Genomic DNA, 25304 nt, shown 5'->3' with positions numbered 1-25304 from the left:
TGCAGATAGCGATGCTGTAGCGAAGGTGACGTGAAGGTTTGGCGCGTCGAAGATCGGCGTTTTGCGGCTCTTGTGGATGCCAAGCGAGATCCTTTCGATAAGCGTGCAGGAACATTTCCGCCAGGCCTGGGCGGATGGAAGGAGATGGCGTGCAGAGCAGACAGAGTGAACTGCACGTAGGGCCGTGGAAAGCCCAAGTGTGGGGAACTGAGAATTGGGAACAGAATTGATATTCCTCATAGAAACCTCCCAGCGAATACAGCTTCAATTCTGCTGTTTCTCCAGTCTCAATCCTCGGTCGCGATTCCACTCAATTCGATCATTCACCCCCCTGCGCTTATCAGATTCTTGAAATTTTCTCGGCCCGCGCCCCCACATCAAGCAAAAGATCATTACCAGGTCAACGTTCCCGCCTCAACGACAACCCCTCGAGACATCAAAAGAGCTCTCCTGGGACTGCAGAGCTCTCGCCCCCTCACCTACACTCATTCACCAACTGTCACCCGCATCAATTGCGCGGCGGGCGACCCTCTCCTTATGAATGGACTACAGCCCGTCTCAATCCGCGCATGCACCCGACTCCGCTGCCTGCCGAAGCCTCCGCGCCCAGCATCATGCCTCCCCCGCCGGTACCTGCTCTCCGGTGACGGCCCCCTTAACCACCACCCCCTCCGCACCCCGCAGACCCCCCCCCCTGCTCCCACCCCCGCTCTCGACCCCGCCCTAACGGGCCTCACGCCAATCCCCCTCACCAACCGTGAGGGCCCTATCCGGCGCCTCCTCGCCGCCATCTCCGCCCGCAGGGACCCAGCAATCTGGCACCACTTCACCGCCATCGCCGCCGCAGACCTCACACCCCGCCTCACCGCCGCAGACTTCTCAAGCATCCTCCTCTCCCTCCGCCCCGCACGCTACGTCTCGCTCAGGGCACGGCACTACCTCAACGACCTCGGCCACCCCCGCCTGCTCCCGCTGCGCATCTCGTACGACGAGTTCCGCAGGAGACTCCATGCCGTGTCCGTCCAGATGGAGGCCAACGGCTACCAGATGGGCGTGCACGAGTACACCCACCTCCTCGACTGCGCGCGCGCCGGCAAGGACCGCGTCCTCGCCGAGCAGCTCTGGCGCCGTATGGCGGCCGCGGGGGTCGCCCCGGACACGTGGGCGTATAACTCGTACATGGCGGCGCTGTGCGGGACGGCGACGTTTGAGCGGGAGCTGCGTGTCACAGAGCGGACGCTGGCAATGCGGTCGGCGACGCCAGAGGACGTGAGGACGAGGGCCATGACGATATATCGCAGCATGATTGACCGCGGGGTTGTGCCGAACAGTATGACGTTTGATCTGCTGCTGCTGGCCATGTCGCGCATGGGCGATATCGGCGGCATGTGTAGGACGCTGAAGGAGGTGTGGGATGTGGATGTGGGGGCGCTGGCCACGCGGAAGGAGACGCCGGCGCCGGCGGTGGGTAAGGACTCGCCGCTGTGCCCGACGCAGCATACGTTGCTTGCGGTTGCGGCGGCGTTTGGTAGTAATAATGATGTGGAGAGCGCGGTGAGAACGGTGGACCATCTGGCGAGGAGGTATAAGGTGCTGATCTCGAAGGCGACGTGGGCAATGCTGCTTAATTGGACGTATGTGGCGACGAGGCCGCCGGCAAAGTATCTGCCCAAGTACAGCCCGGTCAATCTGTGGGACATCATGACGGCGCCGCCGTACTCGGTGGGGCCTACCATCGAGATGTACGACTATCTCGTGCGCTCGCTGATTGCGCGGAAGATGCATGAGAAGGCCATTGTGGCCATCGGCGATGCGCTGAAGATATATGCTGCAGATGCCGCGGCCAATGGGCATGTGAACGGCGATGAGAAGGAGATTGCATGGCGGCGGAGGATGGAGTTCAGGGAGCGCAGTATGATCCGCCGGTGGGCGGAGCTGCTGTGTCTGGGGAAGGGGATGAGGCCCGGGCATGCGAGGACGCTGGTGCCGGATGTGGTGCGCAAGCTGGGCTGGTTCTTGGGCGATCGGGTCACGTATGTGATGACCACGGGGTATGTCACGCTGGAGAGGGGCAAGGAGTATGCGTGGAGGCCGATGAGTATTCGCCGGAGGAAGAGGGTGGGGACGCCGTTGGGGACGGGGTCCAAGGAGATGGATTATCTGGATTAGGAGGGTGGTCTTTTGTACATAGTACTAGTTAGTTGGCTGTATGTAGTTCGTTTTTTACTATCTTTTTTTCTTTACTTCTATTTTCTTTCTTTGTCTTTACTTTTTTTTTTTTTTTTTTTACAACTTTGCGTTGGGAAGTTGTTGATATCAAAAAGGGGAGGGGGTACTTATATGCAGTAGAGGGTTTAGAGTGGTTTAGTTTAGAACTTAGTGGTAGGAGATGTATATGGAAATTCTGTGAACATATCATAGCGTTAATCCCGCTGTAATAGAGCTGACTGTGACTGTCTAATATATGGGTTGGATGCTTTCATATTGTGGGGGTGAATGATCGAGGACGCCAAGAGATCTAGAGTCAATGACCGGGCAGTAAAAGCGCCGGGTGTGCGCCATGAGGTTCGATGGGTTTGGGTCATTACTCGCCAGCGCTGGTGTCACTTGAAACCTGTGGATAACGAGTGATATCTCATGCAAGTACCATGGCCAGTGAAATGCATGTGGTCCATTGACGGCCATATCACCCTTAACTCAAAAAACGAAAACCAGATACATTATATATCGTACATGTAGCATGGCCAAGCCACCTATTGCTCCCCACTATCCCCTCTTCCGTCACTCCCAACCAAACTCACCGCCGCCATACACACCCACTGGTCATATTTAAGACCAGCCCTGCCCGAAAGCTCTTCAGAACAAAGAAGACTCAATGCATAACCCAGTCCACTACCAGCACAGCACCTACATCCACACCCACATCTAATCCAACAAATAGGCACAGCTCATCACTATTCGAAGCTGAAAGAGCTATTGGCACAGCTCAATGTCCCATGCGTGCTACTATTCATGAATACGTGTAGCCATACATATGGTATGGCCCATCAAGCTTTCGGCATACCGACTAGCAATCTCATTTTGGAAGATCTCAGGTTAATGGTTTGACTCAATTCCTACATATCTACATGCATCTACAGCCTGGTTTATATGACTACGTGACTGAGTTCGGCTCTAACTACACCATGGCAGCTGGAACTATATTAAACCAACAGATAAAAGAATATTACACACAACATCCTTCTAGCAGCATTACATACTGCCTATATTGCGTACTATTGGATCTGTCCCGGAATACCTGCCCATAGATATAACTATGTGTAGACCGAGACGTTCTAAGATATCACAAGACCCGAAAGACCGCAGGAGGGAATAAGATATAACGGCGTAGGTGGGGATATATCGATCCTTCGATTCTTCGCAACTTATATACACCCCAAACGACACTTATAACATCTTATTATCAAGACTTTACTCAACCAAGACCAGCGAATCTACTCAAAACCCCTCATACAATCATTCAGAAGAAGAAACTGCACCCATTGAACCAAGGAAAAGGTATCTAAATTAATTAATTCTATTCCACAGCTTTATCCTCTACCATCTCTAAAAGATACGACAGCACCTTACCCGCCGTCCGCCCCACCTCCCCACCATCCTTCTTCAAGCTCGCCAACCCCATACTCAGGAGCGCCAAAATATTCTTCCCCTGCCCATCCGTCAGATACCTCCTCCTCGCATCCACATCCTCCGGCTCCCCCGTCGCAAACTCCCCACCCCCACTACTCGCCGGCGGCGCCCCAAACAGGTTCAAATACGCATACGTATTCGACCTATCCGGGAGCCGATACACCTCAGCGTCCCCCCAGATACCCCTCACCCCCTCCATCTCCTCCTCCGCATCAAAACTTCCCAGTCCCTTCTCCAAAACATATTTCAGCACCTCCAAGTGCGCCATCACCACCTTCATCTCCTTCCCCTTCGGCACGACTGCCTTCACGCCTGCTCCATTCCAGCCCAGACACCCCGCAATACCCCTCAAGCTCGCGCCCCATCCGCCGCCGCCGAACGCGCCCTCTGGGTCGACTCCAATGGCCCATTGCAGGAACTTTGTCGAGTCCGCTCGAATCTCCTCGGTGATGTGTGTTGTGGCCGAGTTTACGAAGAGAAGGATCTTGGGGATGTACATTGCGACCTGGGACGTTGGGAGGAGCTTGAACAGGGCGAGGAGGTGCGTCCGTACGAGCTGCGAGGTGTCGAGCATGAGGGGTGTGAGGGCGCTGATGATGGCGGACATGGGCGGCACGCCATTGCTGGAGGTGGAGGTTTTAGAGGAGGCGTAGGCGAGGGCGTTGGGGAGGTGTGTGGTGAGGTAGGAGAGGGATTCGCGGCGGGTGGCGGAAGAGTGGTGCTTTAGGAGAGTGAGGTGGTGGGTGAAGAGGTAGGAGACGCTGGGGGCGGAGGTGTGGAGCGATTGGGTTGCGACGACAATTGCTGTACGGCGGCGCTTTTGTTAGTCTTCTTCTTCCCTCTGAGCAGGAGCAGGTACTGCGGACTGACCTTTTGACTTGAAGGATGTGTTTGTGAAGTTTGCGGCCTTGGGCTTTGTCTTTCCGACCTTTAGTTTTGGCTTCTGGAAGTCCTTGAGCTTCTCCTTCTTTTTCCTGTTGCTGGAACCCATTTTTGTGTCTGTCGCAGTACCGGGGTGTTTTGCGCCGAGTGAAGTTTTCGGGGCCGTTGAAGGATCTGCAATTATTTGGTTAGTTGGGCGGACAGTAGGGTAACCAGGCTATTGATATGCAGCCTTATCGATACCATGCCTAAATTTGGAAGCTCTATTAATTCTGATCCAAGTCGATCAAGGGTCTTGGCTGTGGTGGTTACACAGTCTATTATCTGTGGATGTTGAACTCGGGAGTGAGAGGTAGGTTGGTGCTCGAGTGGGCTTATATACATCTAGCTCGTTAATTATGTGCAAATCTCATTTACCTATGATCCTTACAGTTGCTGCCCTAAGCTGACATGGCCAGAAGATAAGTCATCGTGAGGCAAGTATATACTGGGTTAACCATAAATACCGAGAATCTGATAAGATAAACACACCTATTTCACAGCAAGATTCTGTTATCAGATTCTTCGTATTTACCCTCAACGCCCGGTACAGTGGTTTTCTGAGTGAGAGGGCCCGCGGTGATGATACATAAATCAAACTAAAGTCGACGACGATAATAGGTAGCAGTTATGGACGAAAACAGGAATATTCTTATTCCAGTTAGGGAATTAATTCATAGCCAAGTTAGAACCCACTCCAAAATAGTTCTATGTTTAAAAAAATAAAACACCGCAGACGAAAAAAATACCAATTGTTCTTAACCATGAACTTCGTGAACTCTATATGTACTACTCTGAACCATGAGCACTGACAAAGAAATTTTATACTCAGTCATACTATATGCCAATCACAGTAATTCGGCGGTGAACATCCGGGAGGGGCCAAATAAACAGAAAAAAACTACAGCAAGTTAATTAAATTAGCTAGGCCTGCAGTGGTTTCTTCACGCCCGCCCCAATATTCGGAGTACCTGACCGAGTAGGTATTACAGAGACGGGAATATGCATATACTGAAATAATAATTAATACTTAATTCTTAATTCTCCGCTCTCTCGCCTGCAGACAGTACTTCCAAAGCTGCTATTATGTATCCCCCAAATGTCTTGGCAAGTAAGATCTAATCTAATCTCGATCATTAAATTACTAACCGCTGCGTTGCTGTAGTAACCAATTGTTTACGCGAGTGATTTTTTATGTCGCCACGTGAGTATGGTACATGTAGCAGGCTTTAAATACCATATATATTAGCCATTTCACATCGGTAGACATAATCCCACACTAAGTAATGCATATTAAGACAGTTTTGTGATTTAAAGCATTTGGGACATATGTGTTCTGGAAAGAATTTTTAGGGCAAGAATTTAGGGCTTGGCTCAGGTTATTTTGTTAGTGGGGGTCAACGAAGACAATGTTCATACACGAATTCTCGACTGTACTGTCCACGTCTGCCCAACCCCGTTTAAAACATAGGTAAAAATATATATCGCTATCAAGTAAAATTCCTGTTGGATGGACCAAGAATTATTTATTCACGTAGATCCCAAGGTTGACATGCAAAATTAAAGGAAGCTGGAAGCTGACCCAAAAGCGATCGAGTGGAAGGATATAAATGTACATGATTTTATAAATCGGCCTCCTCCGGTAGGAGTGACGCGCGCGGTGAGCAGGGTTGCGAACTGCCAATTCGTGAATATATAGGCCAATCCATTTAGTATTTATATGGATATGTAACCTGCCAGGAAAGTAACCTGAGTAATCACGTCTAACCAGCAGAACATATATGTATTTATGCGCTAGAAATGTGAGAAGAATGCTCTAATTTATAGATTTTTAACATGGCCCCATTTCCGTGCTACCCCGAGCTCCGTCTCTGCCCGAGTGCTCCGAAAAATTTGGGAAATTTCATATATAGGGTTAATTACATGTAATTACCTTAAACCCACCGCCACAGATATGAATACAGCCTAGCCCTCCGATAATGTTATAAGAAAAAGTAAGAAAGATATGGTAATATTAAGAAAAAAGAACTAATTGCTAACAAAGTTCTAACAAGTGGCAGAAAATAAGAAATAGGAATTAATGGTAAGATAAGGAAAAGTATGAAAGAAGAACCAGGTGAGTTGTAGCTTTGGCACAAAAAAATGTGGCTTAGGAACTTACTCCCCATAATTCACCCTTACGAGTTCCATCATCTGAATTTTCTTCTTCAACTCTCTGATCACGTTGCCTGGAATGCTCCCGCTAAATGTGATTTCACACTCCGGGTTCATCTCTTCCAGCGCTTCAGGAAGATCTGTGATATCCTCCACGCAAGTCAACCCACTGATAGTTATTTTCTCCAGTTTCTCCCCCGCTCGGAGCAAGCCACTCCAAAACCTCGTTTCTTGGGTACCATGCCAGCGCCTCTCGTTGCCGTTGAATGCTACTATCCCTACGCTCAGCTCGCGGAGATCGTGAATATCTAGGCCAAGCTCGATGATCGCAAACGCGCTGGCGTCCGACACAGTTAACTTCTCGAGTGGAGGCGGAAATGACTTAAATTTGCGGTGCTCGAAGTTCACAGGACAACAAATTTGACGTGAGATCCTGTGTCGACTCGGTAGGTCTCCCATGGCTGACTTGGCGTTGATGCTGATATCCCGAGTATAAATTCTATATCTAATAGTCTTCATATCTGATGTAGATATACATGACCCATGAATTATAAGCTTTTTGCAGATAATGGGCGTCTTCATTATTGACAGAATCTGACAAATGCGATTGGTTTCGGTGTGCATAATCGTGATAGATTGTAGTCCATTGAATTTACTTGTTAAGATAAATTCTACAATTGCACCAATATATAATCATGTTAGTCGGTCTGCTATTATATGTTATACGTTATTGATTTTGTGTAGATTATTTACCTGCTGAATGATGGTTGATACCCATGAGACAGAGATTGCGGATCGCCAACTCCCTGCGATTCTTGGAGCGAAGCTTTGAGTCGAGCTTGAATATATCCTTCGAGTCTCCGGTAAACACTGATATAACCAGCATCTTTATCTTGTACTCAGTTGCAATCTTAGCTACAGTTGCTGGACTCGTCGTCTGGGGTCCGGGCGAAACACCCTGGTTGTCATTTGTACTTCTCCGGTCATCAAAGACTGAAGTAAGAAACTATACCACAGGCGTTAGTCTAAATTTTATATGAACAAGAACAGAAGAAGGAAAGCTAAAATTAAAATACCATTTGTGGTGGGCAATTAATAATTACGTTCCTCCATTTTTGGCAGACGTGACCCAGAACACACACCGACTCAAGTGGTGACCCAAAGGAAGAATTCGAATCGTCAGATATCCCTTGGAGATATTCCTTAAATATACAGACCAATATCTCCGTTGGAAGAAGATTAATATTAAGGTTCGTACCCGGTGGAAGGATTCGAGCCCTCAATCTTCTGGATCTGCGTGTCGCCTCGGCCCCAGTTGTGCGCTGCCGTTTTGTCACTGGAGTCGAGAATTCTTCTGATGGATCCACAGGAGTAATTCTGGCAGCAGAAGCTTTACGTTTCACCGGCATGGTGATTTTATATAAAGATATTTGTGCGTATGTAAAAGTAGTTTGGTTTAATGTTGTGAAAGTGTTTATCGAGAGATCTGAAATTTGTGTGTTTATGTAAATGAGAATGGAGACTGCGAGGAGAAAGATTAGGAGAGAGAGGAGGAGGGAGAGGAGGGGAGAGAGGTGGGGAGATGGAGGAGGAATTCCGGGGTACTAGGAATTGAGAGCACGTGACTTTAGCTATTGGTCTTTAAACACCAAGGTACGCTTCTTTAGAGTTCCAAACCGCAGTGGGAAATGAAACAACGATGAAGAACGAACGAGCAGCTGTGATGGGGGAAGAACAGAGGTGATGTACGAATAGTTTGCCGTGTAGCTGGTTGTCATTCATTCACGGGAAAGCCTTCAACTTGTGTGTTTACTCTCTCTATCGATAAGAACGAGGATCATAGCACTAGAGGGCGGCAGCTTGCATCCTTCGGGCTAGAATTTACAGGGTAGCTAGCGGCCTCGCCTACTTAAACTTGTGCTTAAATATTACGAGTCTAGAGAACTTTGATGTGGCTAGATTGCCTCACGGTACTTGTTGAGGTGGGTGGGACGAAACAACCCGTTAGAGAGTTCACAAAAGAATACATGTAGTAAATAATAGATGTGCGCACCGCACAGGTTGAATGATGAGGATGTATGAACGAATTTCTGTAGCTAGCCCCAATTCAAACTAACTCCTTAAGCCTGATGCTACAATTGCATGTAATACCCCACAACCAATCAAGGCAGAATAAATTTACTAATACAGAGCAGTGTAAGCAGATTTGGGCGCTCTCATTGATTCGCGCCTAGATACATGTAAATACATGTACCACTTTCATTAACAGACTACATGTACCGGGGGTTAACCATAAATACCGAGAATCTGACACCTATTTCACAGCAAGATTCTCTTATCAGATTCTTCGTATTTACCCTCAACACCCGGTACATGTAGTTTGGGAAAGAGGTCTAGTTAGCGCGGTGACATGCATAAATCATCGATATTGCAGTGATAGATCGATTCAATTATGGGTAGCTGCAATTCAAAACCTCATGCCTATGCATAAATCCATGAAGGAGTCAAAATGGGCGAGTTTTGTGAAATTGGTCAAGCCAGCGCAGACGAATTCGAGGTCTTGGCAGGAAGTTCAGGATTGCATGTATACAAGGCGCTAAGTTAATCTCCTGGAAATTGGTATTTTGAAAAAAAGGGTTGAAAAATGGTTGATTTACATGTAGGTATGTCTGCAAGAAGTACATATAACCAAAACGCGCTGGATTCGAATAATTACAAGTTGTTTACTGAAGAAATCAACCCCTCATAGAACTAAACTAAAAAAAAAAAAAGCGTAAGGCTCCAGCAAATAGGACATAAGATGAAACAATTAACCCCCAGAATAAACAAAGGAAATAAAGTGAAATAAATAAATGGCTATACCATGGCCAATATACCAGAAACAAACGAAAAAGATCGCCCCCTATGATACTGCTATACGCATTACGTCTCCATACTTAACTATACATGATAATAATAATAAAAACTAAATACAGGAATCAAAAACGAACCTCCCCATATGGATATGACTATTAGGAGACGATAAATAAAGAGCAACCCCCCCCCCAAATCGAGGTATCCCTGCTCTACCTCCCATACTCAACCAAGCCCCTGTATCTCCTGTACTGTGGTCTCGAAGGCCCCCTCCTGCTTGTGCTACTATTCACTCTCAGATTCCTCATTTGTTCCTGCATCGACTCATCTGCGCTCTCATACTCATAGTCCCCGTCTTCTGCGCCCCCATACCGGCTTCTTCTGCGGCTGGCACTCCTCTTCGCCCCTACACCATGATACCCCACATATTTTGGTTCTAGCCTTCCCCTTTGGTGTTGCGGAGTGGTTTCATACTGCATCTGCATCTCAAGCGCCGGCTTGGCATCTACATAATAATCTCCTGCCATGCTCCGTCTGTTGCCGCTAGTGTTTTGATAGTAGTCCTTCCCCGCATAGGTAGATACACTATTTCTTCTTTTCCCCATTGGCGGAGGGTTGAGTACATAGTCACCGACCACGCTTCCGCCGTCACCGCTGCCAACAGTCGATGTTCCTAGCCCGCTGCTACCGCTGATACTAGACTCAACCCAACGGTCGGTGCGGTTCATTTTATCCTCTGGATAAACCTCCGGTAGCTCAACTGCTGTGGATCGACGGTTCATGCTCTTCCGGTTTTCTGCGGGCGGCGGTGCGTGGTCCTGATAGTTCTCCGTCTGGCGGACCCTGGGCGCTGCCATGCTACTACTTCTTCTATGGCGTTCCTGTGGTGGAGTCTGCTGTGTCCGCCGGCTTTGTCTAGCTTCACTGTGGCGTGGTGAGCGTTTCGATGGCTGTTCGGCCTGGAAGGACTGCTCAACTCTCGTACTTTGAGTCCTAGTGATAGAGGGCATCGAAGTCCTCGGCTCCGCACTATGAGGCTGTTGATATCCAAAACCTTGTGCCTCAACTCCCAACGGCATCCTCGTGGCCGCCCTCGGAAACGCATCTGCAGCTTGGCTAAGCAACTGGGCATGTGTGAATGATGACCTTCCATCAACCTCTCGTAGCTGTGGGCCGGGGGTGGAGAACATTGGAAACCCTTGGCGGACCGGGTTGACATCTTGTACTTGCGGAGGGCCGGTAGGGGACATGAAATCGCCCCCATAGTAGCCACCTGATGTTGCTGGCCGTCCGCCTGAGAAGCTTGCCGGGCGGCCTCCAATAAAGCTACTTGGACGTGGAGGTGCGGGGATCTCAACAGATTGAACGACGATGGGACCATCATAAGGCTGTTCTTCGCGGCGGATAGGAGCGGTAGAGTGATGTGTATATGTCTGCGACCTTCCTGGCAATGGGGGTCTCCCCGGCGCAGGAGCGGTAGTAGGACGGAATCTCGACTGCCTAGAATATATTGCCCAGAACGTCTGTGATGCTCCGCCACTCTGTTTCTTCTCCTTCCCTACGGCGGAAACAACCCACTTGAAGTTCTTAATATCCTTCTCACTCTTGTTCAGTTTGTCCTCCTGTTTTCTCAGATGCCTGAGTTGGTATTTCCCAAGCTTAGATATACAAGTGCCAATATCCCTCCCGGGTTCATCATGCTTCCTGATCTGTTTTTCTGTTTCTTCTGGGGAAATGCTCATAGTTATATGATCGCAAGTCTCCCATTCATTTTTCCACGGGCGACCACTGGGTCTTTTCTGAAAGCAAACATAACGAGTGATCGGTGGCGGAGCACCGTGGACAATTACCGGGTGCCGTGGGAACTCTTGGTGAATCTGGGGGTGGTAGCTGTGGGGACGAGAACCTAAACCGAAACTGGAGCGGCGGTAGTCCATATCAGACTCAAATGGAGGGGTAGCTTGGAAGGAATGGCGGGGATTTAGATCTTCGAAGGTGGGCCTGTTACTTGAGGTGGAGTATCGCCCCAGTGGAGCTGTAGTTGTAGGGGGGCGAGGGATAGACATTGTTCAATAATAGCAGCTCTATAAAGCTTGTAGAAGAGTTTTATGATGTAGTGGAAGGATTTTAGGGGCAAAGGTTGATCGTCTGATCATCAACAGGTCTTGAAATCCGGAGAAAAGTCAAGACAAGATCGATCACTGTAAGTCAGGAACCAAGTCTGATTGATTGCAGATTAGATGACGATGAGGTATGTATGTAGGCGGGGTGTCGCAGGTAAAGGCCCAGAGATATCAAGATGAAGTCAGCTAGGTATCTCTGTCAAACTCTCTCGTGCACCGGCCCCGAAAAAACGTGAGGCTGTAGGAATTCAACGAAAGGCGAACTGCAACGGGGCGGACAGAGGCCAGCACAATCTTTATAAGTACAATCCTGTCGTCTTGCATCACACCCACCCAGCTGCAGAACTAAATCGCTGGTACCTATCATAGGGTCCTGCATGCTGGGTACTAAAACCGATAGGATCAGACAACCAAAAACCGTTTCACAAAACTTGATAAGTGCAACTCATTGAACGGATTATTTCTCAGCCTCGTCACTTTTGGTGCCAGTTTGAGTGATAGGCAGATGATCTGGAGGGGCATCAAGTCTATGGCATGAGGCGGGCGAAGCACTTCTCCACAGGATAGGCATAGTTGCTGCCTCAATTCAGATCCTAGACACTACCAAAAAGTTAATACACTTCCAAGAATTCCGCTCGAGCTCATAAAAAAGATTCTGATTTAAATGCGGCATAAGAATTCTTGCTCTTGCTAGAAATCCAGTTAACTGTTGGTTGGCTGCATATGCTTCTACACGCATCCCAGCCAATGGCCATGCAGTCATGCCGCTACCCCCAGATTTTTGGCGGAAATCCTCCTTATATAGGGTAATCATAGTCCAGGATGTTCGTCTCGTCTAATTCCCCGTTGTAGGAACCATCCCCACACCTTATCGAGAAAAAAGTAAAGGAATTGCAGCTACAACCTCCCAAGTAGAGCTGTAGCAGTTACGAACAAGCAAGGCGAACCGGCGCCTTCAAGAGTAGTACCAAGACAAGACAACGACAACGACAACGTCGAAGTTCGCCCTGAGCTCACTCCAAAGATAAGTTGCACTTGAAGGGTCCTAGTCTGTCCTCACTTTTGGAACTCGGAATACCCTTGAGGAAAAGCTCAATAATCCCGAAGCTCAATCGAAAGCTCGGATCGGATCGGTCAACCGTAAGCAGAGTCGGGTTGAAGCGCCAGTCGTTGCAAATAGGAAGGCTTCTTCAGGATACACCCAATGATCCACGGCCATGTTTTCGTCAACGAGCCGTAGATCGCAAAACGGGTTACCCTCTGCCTAATTAATCAATATTCGACTATCTGATTTGTCTACTGCCCTGACCACGCGCTCCGTCGCTAAGGGTAAACTGGAGAACGACACCACACACACCCTACACAGAACGTCCGAGTTGATGCAGCATGTTGAGTCGACTCTGCTCGCTCATCTCTAGACAAAGACTACATCTCTAGGAATTAATTATTTTTTCTCTCCCTACACCGGCGTCCCTCATCGATCGATTCTCGTGCACAGTGTTCCCGAGAAAACTAACATTTTTTTTTCTTTCAACCTTTCAGATCCTATAGTCGGCGGAGTCACCGAACTGACATGTCTTCTTCCTCTTCCGTCAATCCTTCCACTTCCTTCTCTGGGATCTCCTACCAAGGCGTAAACAGCACTTTTGAGAAAGCCATTCGTTAGCCAGGATACCACGGCAGAAAAAGAAAGCTGCCCAAAGAACATGTAATGGCATGGAGATAAAAGCAGGAAAACGAATACGGCGAATCTTTCCATATTCGTTTTCTTTCCTCTACCCTCCAATTCCAAGGGCCGTTTTCTAGTGGACAGCGTTTTTTTCTGTCTGCAGTGCGTGTTCGTTCGTTCGGTGAAAGAGAGGGCGCGGTGAAGAAGTATTTGGCAAGCTACAAATGTTTGGATACAGAGAGACCCCAAGCCTGTCAAGTGATAATAATAAACGTCGCTGTTATCGGCTGGTGGGAACACAGAGTGGTGTGTGTGTGGGACTAGACCAGGGATGGGATCGGCGCGAATGTCGTGCAGCTAGCTCTGGTCGCAGAGAACTCCACTCCACACCACCTGTACCACCACCACAAGCACAACCACAAGCACAACCACTTCCTTCCCCGAACGACTTCTGGAAGAGAGACACAGATGTACCTACACGTATGGTGCATGCCAGCAAATTCAAGACCAGAAAACCAAATGCCCATGTACTTTAGAGTAGCGTACCTGCCTAGAGTACTCTAGAGGACTGTAGAGTACCCAGAGGTAGGGGGCAAGTGTCTGAGCCAGATAACTAGATACTGATTATTCCCAATTACCAATCGGTAGGTTCCAGTAACTGGCAGTAAGCATTCCCCCCCCCCCCCCCCCCTCCTCTCCCCAATTGCTCTTCGACAGCGCTGCGGAGTGACGAAGTGGCTTTAAAGGCCACCACAGCTGCACGCACCGCCAACGCAACAGCCCCAGCCGCCTTCCACTGGGGGAAGGGTCAACTTTGGGGGGTGTTTTAATTTATTCCACTTTTACTACGGTATGGATAAGTTTACCCATACTTATACGTATAGTGGTGTGCATTATAGATCGATTTACAATCGATCGCCATAGCTATTGGTAAACATTTCATCCACAAAAACAACTCTTTCTACCGAATATATATCCATTTCTATAGGCCTACTATCTCGAACATTTCGATGCTCAGACTCCGAATGGTTCACCAGTTCTAATCCAAGGAATGATACTGGGCCTAACCAGCTTCGAATAATATTTCTTCCCGGCCCTTCCGAAAATATCAACTCCAGATACCGCTTTTATCTGCGCAAACTCTCGTATGAAATCACTCTCTCCTCAATAACATTGGAACGGATAAAGTCAGGAGAATTATCAGATGCCCTTCCCTTTCACGCCCCGGCCAGCTAGATGGACCCAAGAGAAATGACTACATATCTCGCAAAACTAGCTCGTGACCATAGCGCGGGAGACATCGGGATATGAATGCAGCTCAGGAATGCAAGGAAACTCAAATTATTCCACCGGCGCGGTGAACTTTACTGGAAAAAATTACCGTATCAGATATCCCGTCAAAAGTAAACCTACTCATCAATCCCGGCATCTACTCTGGGGTATTTCTACAAGTCTAGATCAACTTGACTTCCGTGCGTAAAGCCGGTCGTTCAGCCCTACACATGCGGTATCAGGTAAGGAGCAATCATAAGCTGCCCGGCCTATCGCTGTGATATTTCACATGGCACGATGTACGAGATGCGAAGCTGGGTTATTCCCAAAATTGGGTTGGGTCATCGTTCATCACTCGCATGGTCCAACCGCACAAATCCACAAACCGCCACGCTGATTCCCCAGCTCTACCATCTCTCTCCAAATTCTTCTCAATCATCTCATACATCTGTGATTACATCATCCACCACCGATGCCTCATCACTAGAACCCGGAATATCCACTCGTACATATGCCCTGTCCCAACATATCACCAGGACAGTCTGCGAACTCCAATTTCAATAACCTCATACTCCAGGTATCCAACATCAGAAACAAATCCTCTTCTAAATCCCGAAATAATGGCGGTCATCTCAAATACCTAGGAACATTATATACAACATGTGCCCCGCATCAACATCCATTACGCCAAGGCACATAGCGAGAATAATGTCAATCTTGATGGAGGCACGTGTAGGTACATGTATATACCTACATACATGTATGCAACTACCCCCCCCCCCCCCCCCCCAAGTATAAGACATGCCTTCGATCATGTTTAACATCTACAAGTAACATAAGTACTCCGGTATTATCATTGGAAGTATAACGGTATATGCATACTCCTTACTCTACTGTTTCGGCAGCTACTGAGGTGACTCGATCCATAAATTAAACCTTGTACGCATACAAATGCGAGATTTTCTGATGGAGAAATTTTACCCAAGCCCCAGCAATAAAGCCGAGTACCCCGAAACACAATTGAATTGTGTTTCCAAGCAGCCACCCATACCCGTGACACAAAGGTGCACTTGCACTTTAGAGAATGTAGCGTTACCAGCCAGTGCTGTCAACAAGTGCACTTGGCCAACAATTATCATGCAGGAGAGGGCAAATACCCGCACATGTGCGCACAAATATGAAACGTCGATCCGGACCTAAAGCAGGGGTATTTGATATACGGAGTTGAAATCAACTCCTCAGTCCTATAAGATCTCACTCAGTATGTACGTCCCTGAACTGTGGTATTATTGGAAGATCCCAATTAATACTGGTCGTATATAAAGCTTTCTTCCTCGTGTTCTTTTGAAAAGGCTTCTCACTCACGCTGGGCTAGTAGTAGGTACATACTAAGGCACACACGTATCCCTTAAGCTGTCGATGCTGACCCCCCTATAACAGAGGAATTAGATTTGGATGAGAGATCTATTATTTGATAAGAGAGATAACGAGATCTGTTAGTAAGGCCACACCAAATTTGCATTTTCGCGACAGCTTAAGGGATACACAAGTCTCAGAACATATTATAAGATACTCGCTTGTGGTTGTGGAGAGTTTTTTTTTTCCTTCCAAGGGAGATAAGAATCGCAATATCCACCGCATATTGTATCGTGTTAACTCTGATCCCAGTCCTATGCTCACACTAAGCATCTCAACCTCATTCTCGTTGTTTGCCTCGTCGTATGTACATGTGTCCAGCTTTCCACGACCGCCTTAAAATTATAGATCACTACTTATTTTATCATATTTGATTATAATGTAACTACCCAAGCTATATTTATAATACGCTTCTGCATAAATGAATATCAATCGAACGCACTTCTATATCACGCCAGGATGAGCAGCGGTAGCCCAAAATACATGTAAGTCCTCATCCAGGGCCGGCTCACACGGCACAGAAGGCCTTAAACTGCTAAACGGGCCCTTAGACTAATTCAACCTAATTATAGGGACTCCCTCGATAAGGGCTTACAGCCCGAAACCCGGCCTGGCCTGCCTAGGACCGCTTTATAAACAACATACACATCATAAAATGGTTTCTACATTTGATGCCTGTGCCTCGCTATATATTATCTTCATCTTCTCTATCAAATATCTGAAGCCCTGAATAACGTCTACTCCAGATCGAAACAAAAAAAGAAGAGAGCAGAATTCCTCAACCATATTATTAATAAACACTTAGATACACATACAACGTCCTGTAATCTCAGATTTATGAATTTACAGTAGGTCCCTCAAATCCCCTCAAATCCCTCATATTGGCCGGGTGAATCTATCTAGTATATGTACTACTTATATAAGTTCTCATCAATTGTCTCCGACCAGCCTCCATCCTCCATGAAAAGAAAAAAAAATTGAAAGAAGAAAAACACCGTGGAAAACGAAAGGAAAAATGAGAGATCAACGACCGCTGAAAGCCGAATGACAAAGGCAGGAAATAATGGCACCTGTAAATGCAATACAATGCAGAGCTAATACAGAGAAAGCTTTAAAGCGTGTGAAGAATGAAAAAAAAGAAAGGGGAATGCATTGATGGCAATGGAGCTAGGAAGAGGAGGAGGAGGAGGAGAAAACGATAGAGATAAAATCTTCGGGAGTACGCATAAGGACTGATAACTACCCATCATAATCCGTATATATCATTAATTCATCGCAAGTCTGACCCTGCACGACCAATACCCTCCTGCGCCATGCTACAGACCAAAGACAAAATACCAACATTCCAAAGAAAGGAGTAAAAGAGGAAGAAACAAAGTATGAATAAGAAGAAAACGCACTAGCCCTCCGCGGAAACAAAGAGACAACTTTTATTGAGGTATTTGAGGAGACGACAAGCACGAAGGGATGGCGAGCGGTAAAGGTTTGGCGTAAAAAATTCAACTAGAACTTTACTAGAAATGGGTTACCAAACCAAATCGTTGTCGCTCGTCGTCCCTTGATGCTCGTCGTCCCCTCAAATATTCGCATTTTACTAACAAACGATACCCTCACCTCTCGGCTCCTTCACTGAGCCTAGGTTGTTGCTCAGGAACAAATGTTACCGCTGCTGCTAGGGGCTCTAGGGTCGGACTCTCAGCAAGGTTCGCGAATGCCCCTCCGTCAAACACAAATGGACCTGCGTCGTTCATTGGTGTCATGGGTCCTTCGTGCCCTCCTTCTATACTACTAGTGCTTCCACTTCCACTTCCACTTCCACTTCCGCTCGCTCCATCTCCCACCATTCCACTTTGCTGCCGAATTTCTAGATCATGGACGCTTTCTTTACGTCGTCTACATGATCCCGACGCCTTGGATGAGGATGTCTGCCTAATCTCTACCGGTGAAGTTGTAGCCTGCAACGGCTCTGGAGGAACAATAGCCCCTGGAGATTGTTCGATGATTAGGTTTGTAGGGGCGCGAGCGGGCGCCGGCTCCGGGGCTTTTCCGACTTCTGATACCTGTAGGGCTTGCTCTTCTGCAGCAACAGGAGCACCGCTTTCCTCAATCACATTTTCGTCTACGTCATCGAAATTTTCCCATCCTTCGCCTAGTTCGTCCTCCTCGATATCACGATCCAAATCTGCGATTGCCCGGCAGTTGGGGCATAAGAATGAGGGGTAGTCTTTCTCAACCAGCGGGCGAATACATTTGTAGTGCCAGACATGGGAGCAAGGCGCTACAAAAAGTGATTGACATGGCTATCACAAACCAATTTTATTAGTAAAAATCATTTCCGCCCAGAACCTAGGTTAGGTATTGTCAAAAAAAAAAAAGAATTAAATTGGAACTTACAGCCACAGGCATGAGGCATATGGAGCATTCCGAAGTGTGTGTTGACATTGCATCTCCATCCTTTCCCTTGGCTGCTCCACCGGAGGTGCCTTTTGCAAGGTTCCTTATTCGTCGATGTGCAGACATACTATCATGTCTCGGGTAAGCTAAAATGCCCTTCTCGATTTCCTTGGGTAGGGATTTCATACTTGAAATTATTCAATGACTTTTGCCAAGCCCTGTTCAGTTCTACCCTAATTTTCACACATCTAAATATTTGCTCTTCCCCGCCCTTGAAGTCGATGCCAAGTTGTAGAATATCCCCATCATATAGCGGATAAGCTTTACTTTCATTTCCCGGTGCAGAAAGTCTGATGTGGTTTAAGAACGTCCCACTTGAGCTCTTGACGTCCCTGACATACCACTGACCCGCATCGCACCAGAACTCGCAATGTCGCCGAGAAACGACCTTTGACTTAAATCCCACAGGTGCAGATGGATTTGAGGAATCCCTATCACTATAACGGCCGACTCTAATCCGTTCATCTTTGAACCTCAGTGTGCGTTCGACGGGAGGGAAAATTAGAGATTCACGGGATGCCCGATTGTCGATATGAGGAATAAAACGGATCGATGCTGCGGGTTCGTTTACCTGATTAGCTCGAGCAGTATTGCTAGGACTACGAACAAGCGGGGCGTTCGGATGCCCTTGAGCAGTCGGTAGTGTGGGATCAAGAGGATTAGAGATTGTCTCATCGATGGACCTCACCGCCTCAGGATCGGTTGAGGCACGGGCACCAGGGGAGCCGTTGGAAACGACACCCGGTGTGTTTGAGAGCTCTGCTGAGGGCTGTGAAGCTACACGGGAGAGCCCACTGATACCGCTCACAGTTGGTAGCCACGCGTTTGAAGCTGTATTGTTGAGAGGCGAGGTTGACCGCTGTCGTGGAACCGTTGCTATTGGCTGCGATGGGGGAAGTGAGGGGGAAGTGGGAGTATGGTTGTTCATCGTATTATTATTGTGGTTGCTAGTTGAATTTGAGCTAGCATTAGCGGGGGTAACAGTGGGAGCAGCGGGCGACGTTGAGTGATTATGACCATGGGCGTAGTGGCGGAGGTAGGAGAGACCACGAAGACGACCCGTTCTTGGGGACTGGGGAGCGCCAGATGGAGGCACAACAGTTGAGGATGCTGTTGTAGACATGTTTGCTGGTAGCATCTACTAAGGGTAAACCTGATCGAGCGCCGTGAATAATGGTAAAGCTGCGGAAGGGGTATGCTGAGGTATTGTAGTGGGGGGTTAATGTTGAGTTGTTGCTTGTTGTTACTACTGCTGCTCAACTTGCAGGGAAACGTCTGTTTTGTTGTTGTTGCAGTTACTGAATGCAGGAGATGAGCGATCAGAGGAACGAAAGATAGAGAGACCGAGCTTTCAAGTAGAATTTGTGTACCTTCCTCTGTCCCTGTTGGATATACCGAAATGAAATCAGACGAACATCCAAGAACGTAGCCAGTACTATGCACTTATGCTGTATTGTGGTATTTTGTACAATGCGCAATATCCCGATAAATCCGGCGATCAAGGCGACAGGAGAGAACAAAGGATCTCGAGGAGGTTTCGATGTTCTTCGTGATGATGCAGAGAAAAGAATTTTGTTTGAGTTTCCCACAGCAGATCTGTGCACTCTAGGGATTATGTATTACGCTGGGTATGTACTTGGGGGCAACAATCGTCCAATCAAGATCACTGCCGTAACCAGACGCTATCCAAGAGACAGGCCAGGCCTTATGTCTTGGGAGGCGTAAAGAACGCAAGGCTAGAAAGGGGCTGGAGTCTGGGGAGAGAACTTTAGATACCCTCCTAACATCAAGTTCGGTCGCCGACTTTGACTTTGACTGTTGGTTTTTCCCCCTTCTATTCTGAAAGAGAGCCTCCACATTTACCAGTGCAGTGCTAACAAAAAGTCGAAGGCATATACCGCTGCCACGTACCAAGCAGGTTAAGATTGGCGTTTTCTCTCTCCTCTTGAGACTTCTATCTACCACCTTCCCGCCCACTCTTTTTCTTCTCCTCTTTCATTTCCAGGTGACCCTGTGTGGAAAGATCGTGTGATCTCTACCCTTATCGACCCATCCACATCTAGACTTAGGGTTACATACAGTTGTCAGAAATGCCATTATTTAGCTTCCCTACTCCCCTTTCTCACCGCTTTCCTCATCCTCTTCTCCCCGGCTCTCTTTCTTCCTCAAGCACAAAACACATGCCTCTTGTTTGCTTCATACGTGAAATATGTACCACAGTACCAAGACTTTTAGCTTTTGCAAACATGAGTGCACCAAGATAGTTTGTGTTCCGGGAGTTTGGTGTTTGAGTCAACATTTTTTTGATCTTTGCCACAGATTTACAGCTTTGCAAAGAATTAGTAAGCTCAAGTCAGTCAGCCAGCTATACTCGCCTCTTTATTTTACAGCTACACATTATACCATCAGGACGTTATGAAGAAAGGTTCACTTCAGGCGGTGTCTCATGTGTTTAGGTACCAGGTTGTCTTAAACTTCCACCTTCGTAGAACATTCTTCTAGACCTTCGAAGAGGATGCATTCTTTTTCACCAGAGCTAAACAACCACGCGAGAACCCGTGGTATCCATCATCCATGCATGCAGCCCGAGAGACCCGATCGTTGCACGCAAGGATTGGCGTTGGCTGGCGCCACCCTACCACTCTGGTGGTGTTTTGTCAGTATCACAGAGAATCACTCGCTTGGGGAAATAATCCAAGGTTCCCCTTCCTCCGACCCCGAACCGAGACAATTTCAGGGCAAGTTCAACAGCGCATGATATCATGATGTCATCTTCTGACAGATCTTATGATTTCGACGTTCCTCTTATCATTGCCGGTCCCGCATTTCTTTGATCGATAAGATAAAAAGGAAATATCGATATCTACCCCTCATTCTCTCTTTCATGCACCTTGCAGATGGCTTTCTAGAGTAGAGTAGTGATGAAATGGGTTTTTGTACTTGGGGATATTGATCTACTACGCATTCTCGGTTACGCCATGATGGCTGACATCAGCTCCTCGGAACCTAATATTGGAAAGAAGCATCCTAGAATCCTATAGCTACAGAGGGTTAAGGCCTTCGGGTCTTACGCTAGTGGTCAAGGAGGTTCCTCTCCGCAGACCCTTCCTCGACGATATAACAATCCATAGACGCCTAGGTACTTGTAAAGAGGAAGTAAGTTGCTCAGGTAGTGTTATGTATGGGTCGCATGAACATTGTGGTTTGGATTAACCACTCTCGGGTTGTGTCCGTCCGTGCTCTCTGTTGTAGGCTTTTCGCTTCACATCCCATATTCGGCGCCAAAAACCGATGAAGTTCCATAAGCGAACTTGATATTTCTTGAATCTTAATAAAGTGCAGATCTCACCACGCGAGTGAGTCTCAGCGATAGGCGGCGTAGTATCGTGTAGGTAATGGTATGTAATGGTCAGTAAGTAAACAATAGAGCGATTTCAAATCAGCAACGCTGCAAAGGAACATGCTATGGTTAAGTAAAAAAAAAAAGTCTTTGTATATTAGTTATCAGTGTGGGGGGGGGGGGGGATGACGAGTGGTTTATCTTTATATTCTGGGCTGTTTATCGCTCTTCATCATCCCCTAGGGAGAAGCATAAAATTCTCAAGAGGACGGGGTCAGCACGTTCGGAAATTGCATGATATGCCGGGCCCGAGACCGGGCCGGGTGGGTTAGCCCCATTCATTCGTTCATCTCACCATTCGGGAATAGCAAGGGGATAATGGTTGAGCTGTCCCACCAGGTCCACCAGGTCCACCCTTTAATCTTGTCTTTAATATTTTTTTCTTTGCTCTTTTGGGATATTGTCGCTACACACTGATTTCCAAACGGGGCCAATTGGAAAGCTGTTAAAGAAATTGTTTGTAGGTTACAGTTTCTCGGAAACCACAGAAGCCGTTGTTGTTGACTGCTAGGTACATGTAGTTAACTGACGCATGCAGGCAAAGGATGTCTGGCTGTTTCTGTTCCGAGGCTTTTTTTTCTTGTCTCCCTTTTTCTGGTGGAGACTCGTCCTTTAACTAAATAAACTCCTGTTCCAGCCTTGTGTTCTTATTTCGCTTACTTCCTTTTCCTCTTCTTCTTGTCTCCCTCCCAACCCAACCTCCTTCTACTCTCTCCCCCCCCTCGTTCCTGATCTTGGATCCCACTGTTGCTCTCCCGTCAACACGTTCCATCTGCTATTGCCCCTCCTTCGACCCTTTACTGCCGCTGGTCACGCTCAAGCTTCCCTGTGTTTCCACTACACGTTGGTTGGCACTTGTGTGTTGTTGGGAGAGATCTTCAGGAACAGGCCCCCTTCCCCCCCGAGAGATAGAAAAGAGAGAGTTGTGTCAACGCAAAACCACCCCTTTTAATCTTTCAACCACACTAATGTGTTGGCTGAAATAAAAAATCAACTTCATCGACGCTAGTACTACAAGATAACATCCATCTGCAGCCTCAATTTCTTAAGACAGTTACCCAATTCGACACGGGATGCCTCGTAATCCGTTCTCGTCTTCGTCCGCGACGGCTCCTATCCCTATCGACGCTCCGCGCAAACGCTCACCTTCTTCCTCTCGCAACACTGCTGCTAAGGTGGCCCAGTTCTTCTCCTCATCACCGAAAGCTGCATACTCCCTTCCGGCCCATCTTTCGGCCTCTGCCTCTCTCCTGGCTGCTCAGGAGCAGAACAACGCCCGTAGCCTCTCCCCTTCGGTGTCTTTGCCAACTATCTCCCTTTCAACTGCTACTGCGGATAAATTGTCAGATACCCCTACGATGCTGTTTTCACCCCCTTCTCCGGAAGCTGCGAGGAAGCTGGCGAGAGAGCATGCACAGTTTGGTCCCTTAGGCCACGCAAGCCATAAGTGCATCTCACAGCACCCCAAAGGATCACCGGTAGAGGATCCTGTTGAGGATGAACCGCCGTATTACTTTTTGCTTACGACGTACATCTCGTATCTCGTATTGATTGTATTCGGACACGTTCGGGATTTCTTCGGCAAGAGGTTCAAGGATCAGAATTACAAGCATCTGAAGGCTCAAAATGTAGGTGGTCATTGTTGTGGTTGGTTGCTGGCAGTGCAACGGTTGATTACGAAGCTGACGCAACTCTTTTGCTTTTTACCAGGGCTATGCAGCTTTGAACAGTGACTTTGACAACTTCTACGTTCGGCGATTGAAGATGCGGATCAGCGATTGCTTCGCCCGTCCCATTACTGGTGTTCCGGGCCGCTTCATTACCCTGTTGGACCGCGTGTCCGATGATTTCAATCTTACATTCAAACTTACCGGTACACAAACTGAGGCATTGAATATGAGCTCGTACAACTACCTTGGATTTGCCCAATCAGTAGGCCCCTGTGCAGATGCTGTGGAGGATAGCATCAGACGTTATGGAATGTCCTCTGCGAGCTCTCGTGTCGATGCGGGTACCTCGGACCTCCATACCGACGTGGAAAAGCTGGTTGCCGATTTCGTTGGGAAGCCTTCTGCAATCGTTTTCTCCATGGGTTATGCTACAAACTCGGCTGCCTTCTCTGCCTTGGTTGGAAAGGGATGCTTGATTATTTCTGATGAGTTGAATCACGCCTCCATTCGTTTTGGAGCTCGTAGTTCCGGTGCCGTGATTGGAATGTTTAAGCACAACGATATGAATGACTTGGAGCGTCTTTTGAGGGAACAAATTTCTCAGGGTCAACCGAGGACACACCGCCCCTGGAAAAAGATTCTTGTTGTCGTGGAAGGTCTTTACTCGATGGAGGGAACCATGTGCAATCTTCCAGGATTGTTGGAACTCAAACACATCTATAAGTTTAATCTGTTCATCGACGAGGCTCACTCTATTGGTGCATTGGGACCAAGGGGCCGTGGTATCTGTGATTACTTTGGCATTGATCCCTCCGAAGTTGATATTCTCATGGGAACTTTGACTAAGTCTTTCGGTGCCAACGGTGGATACATTGCTGCGGATAAGCACGTCATTGATAAGTTTCGGACTTCTCACGCGGCTAGTGTTTATGGCGAGTCACCAGCACCCCCAGTCTTGATGCAAATCTCATCATCTTTGCGTATTATCGCTGGAGAACTCGTTCCTGGTCAAGGTGAAGAGCGTCTGCAGCGTCTGGCCTTCAACTCTCGATACCTTCGCCTAGGTTTAAAGCGCCTAGGATTCATTGTATACGGCCAAGACGATTCGCCTATTATTCCTCTCATGCTGTATAACCCTGCAAAGATTCCAGCCTTTTCACATGAGATGTTGCGGCGAAAAATTGCTGTCGTCGTCGTTGGATACCCTGCGACCCCACTTGTTAGCTCAAGAGCTCGATTCTGCATTTCTGCTGCCCACACCAAAGACGATCTGGATAGGCTTTTGACTGCTTGTGACGAGATTGGCGATGTTTTGCAACTCAAGTTTTCCAGTGGCATTGCTGGTGGTGCTGTTCCACTACCGCCCGGAGTCACCCGCGAAGACGAGAAGGAGATGAGGAAAAAGGGAATTGTATCACCACCCAGATGGCCTCTGGAGGAGGTTCTTAAGCGAGGTGTGAAGGACGTTCAGTCTCCGTTAAGATAATGGGTTCATGCGATGGGGGGGAATTCGGAGTACTGCTCGTCTCGGACTAATTGTTGCATGTTTGGGAGGTGTGGGTGTTTATCTTTTTGTTCTTCTTTTTTTGTACATTTTCCAGCCGCATGTTTGTGTTTTTGTTTGCGCATTCAGCGAGGCCGATTAATGTATATTTCACCTGTTGTCTCGGGCTTCTCCTCTC

At 47.8% G+C, this 25304-nt stretch overlaps 8 protein-coding genes across 8 annotated transcripts; 4 read left to right on the top strand and 4 right to left on the bottom strand.

Moving 5' to 3' along the window:
- Positions 1-537: 537 nt before the first annotated feature.
- On the top strand, positions 538-2169 carry H6S33_008339 (uncharacterized protein; the record flags this gene model as incomplete). The annotated part of the gene is made up of 2 exons (XM_044839971.1): positions 538-1722; positions 1780-2169. 2 exons carry the CDS (start codon positions 538-540, stop codon positions 2167-2169), a joined length of 1575 nt encoding a protein of 524 aa, XP_044687884.1.
- Positions 2170-3577: 1408 nt separating this feature from the next.
- On the bottom strand, positions 3578-4681 carry H6S33_008338 (uncharacterized protein; the record flags this gene model as incomplete). Its single annotated transcript, XM_044839969.1, has 2 exons — positions 3578-4494; positions 4561-4681. The coding sequence occupies 2 exons, from the start codon at positions 4679-4681 to the stop codon at positions 3578-3580; spliced, it is 1038 nt and encodes a 345-aa protein (XP_044687883.1).
- A 2087-nt stretch (positions 4682-6768) lies between these two features.
- On the bottom strand, positions 6769-8174 carry H6S33_008337 (uncharacterized protein; the record flags this gene model as incomplete). Its single annotated transcript, XM_044839968.1, has 3 exons — positions 6769-7436; positions 7519-7771; positions 7869-8174. The coding sequence occupies 3 exons, from the start codon at positions 8172-8174 to the stop codon at positions 6769-6771; spliced, it is 1227 nt and encodes a 408-aa protein (XP_044687882.1).
- Positions 8175-9830: 1656 nt separating this feature from the next.
- Positions 9831-11684, bottom strand: H6S33_008336 (uncharacterized protein; the record flags this gene model as incomplete). The annotated part of the gene is made up of 2 exons (XM_044839967.1): positions 9831-9903; positions 9961-11684. The coding sequence occupies 2 exons, from the start codon at positions 11682-11684 to the stop codon at positions 9831-9833; spliced, it is 1797 nt and encodes a 598-aa protein (XP_044687881.1).
- A 1950-nt stretch (positions 11685-13634) lies between these two features.
- Positions 13635-14453, top strand: H6S33_008335 (uncharacterized protein; the record flags this gene model as incomplete). Its single annotated transcript, XM_044839966.1, has 5 exons — positions 13635-13880; positions 13975-13995; positions 14059-14074; positions 14295-14340; positions 14399-14453. 5 exons carry the CDS (start codon positions 13635-13637, stop codon positions 14451-14453), a joined length of 384 nt encoding a protein of 127 aa, XP_044687880.1.
- A 740-nt stretch (positions 14454-15193) lies between these two features.
- Positions 15194-16157, top strand: H6S33_008334 (uncharacterized protein; the record flags this gene model as incomplete). Its single annotated transcript, XM_044839965.1, has 9 exons — positions 15194-15259; positions 15327-15442; positions 15514-15529; positions 15588-15595; positions 15669-15768; positions 15826-15847; positions 15934-15943; positions 16008-16063; positions 16123-16157. 9 exons carry the CDS (start codon positions 15194-15196, stop codon positions 16155-16157), a joined length of 429 nt encoding a protein of 142 aa, XP_044687879.1.
- A 1551-nt stretch (positions 16158-17708) lies between these two features.
- H6S33_008333 (uncharacterized protein) lies at positions 17709-19675 on the bottom strand (the record flags this gene model as incomplete). Its single annotated transcript, XM_044839964.1, has 3 exons — positions 17709-18398; positions 18493-18619; positions 18681-19675. The coding sequence occupies 3 exons, from the start codon at positions 19673-19675 to the stop codon at positions 17709-17711; spliced, it is 1812 nt and encodes a 603-aa protein (XP_044687878.1).
- Positions 19676-23025: 3350 nt separating this feature from the next.
- On the top strand, positions 23026-25108 carry H6S33_008332 (uncharacterized protein; the record flags this gene model as incomplete). The annotated part of the gene is made up of 2 exons (XM_044839963.1): positions 23026-23580; positions 23663-25108. 2 exons carry the CDS (start codon positions 23026-23028, stop codon positions 25106-25108), a joined length of 2001 nt encoding a protein of 666 aa, XP_044687877.1.
- Positions 25109-25304: the final 196 nt, after the last annotated feature.

The sequence above is a fragment of the Morchella sextelata genome (genome assembly GCF_020137385.1).
Source record: "Morchella sextelata strain SCLS chromosome Unknown scls_26, whole genome shotgun sequence".
Taxonomy (NCBI): Eukaryota; Fungi; Ascomycota; class Pezizomycetes; order Pezizales; family Morchellaceae; genus Morchella; species Morchella sextelata.
This window is presented reverse-complemented; position numbering and strand designations above follow the sequence as displayed.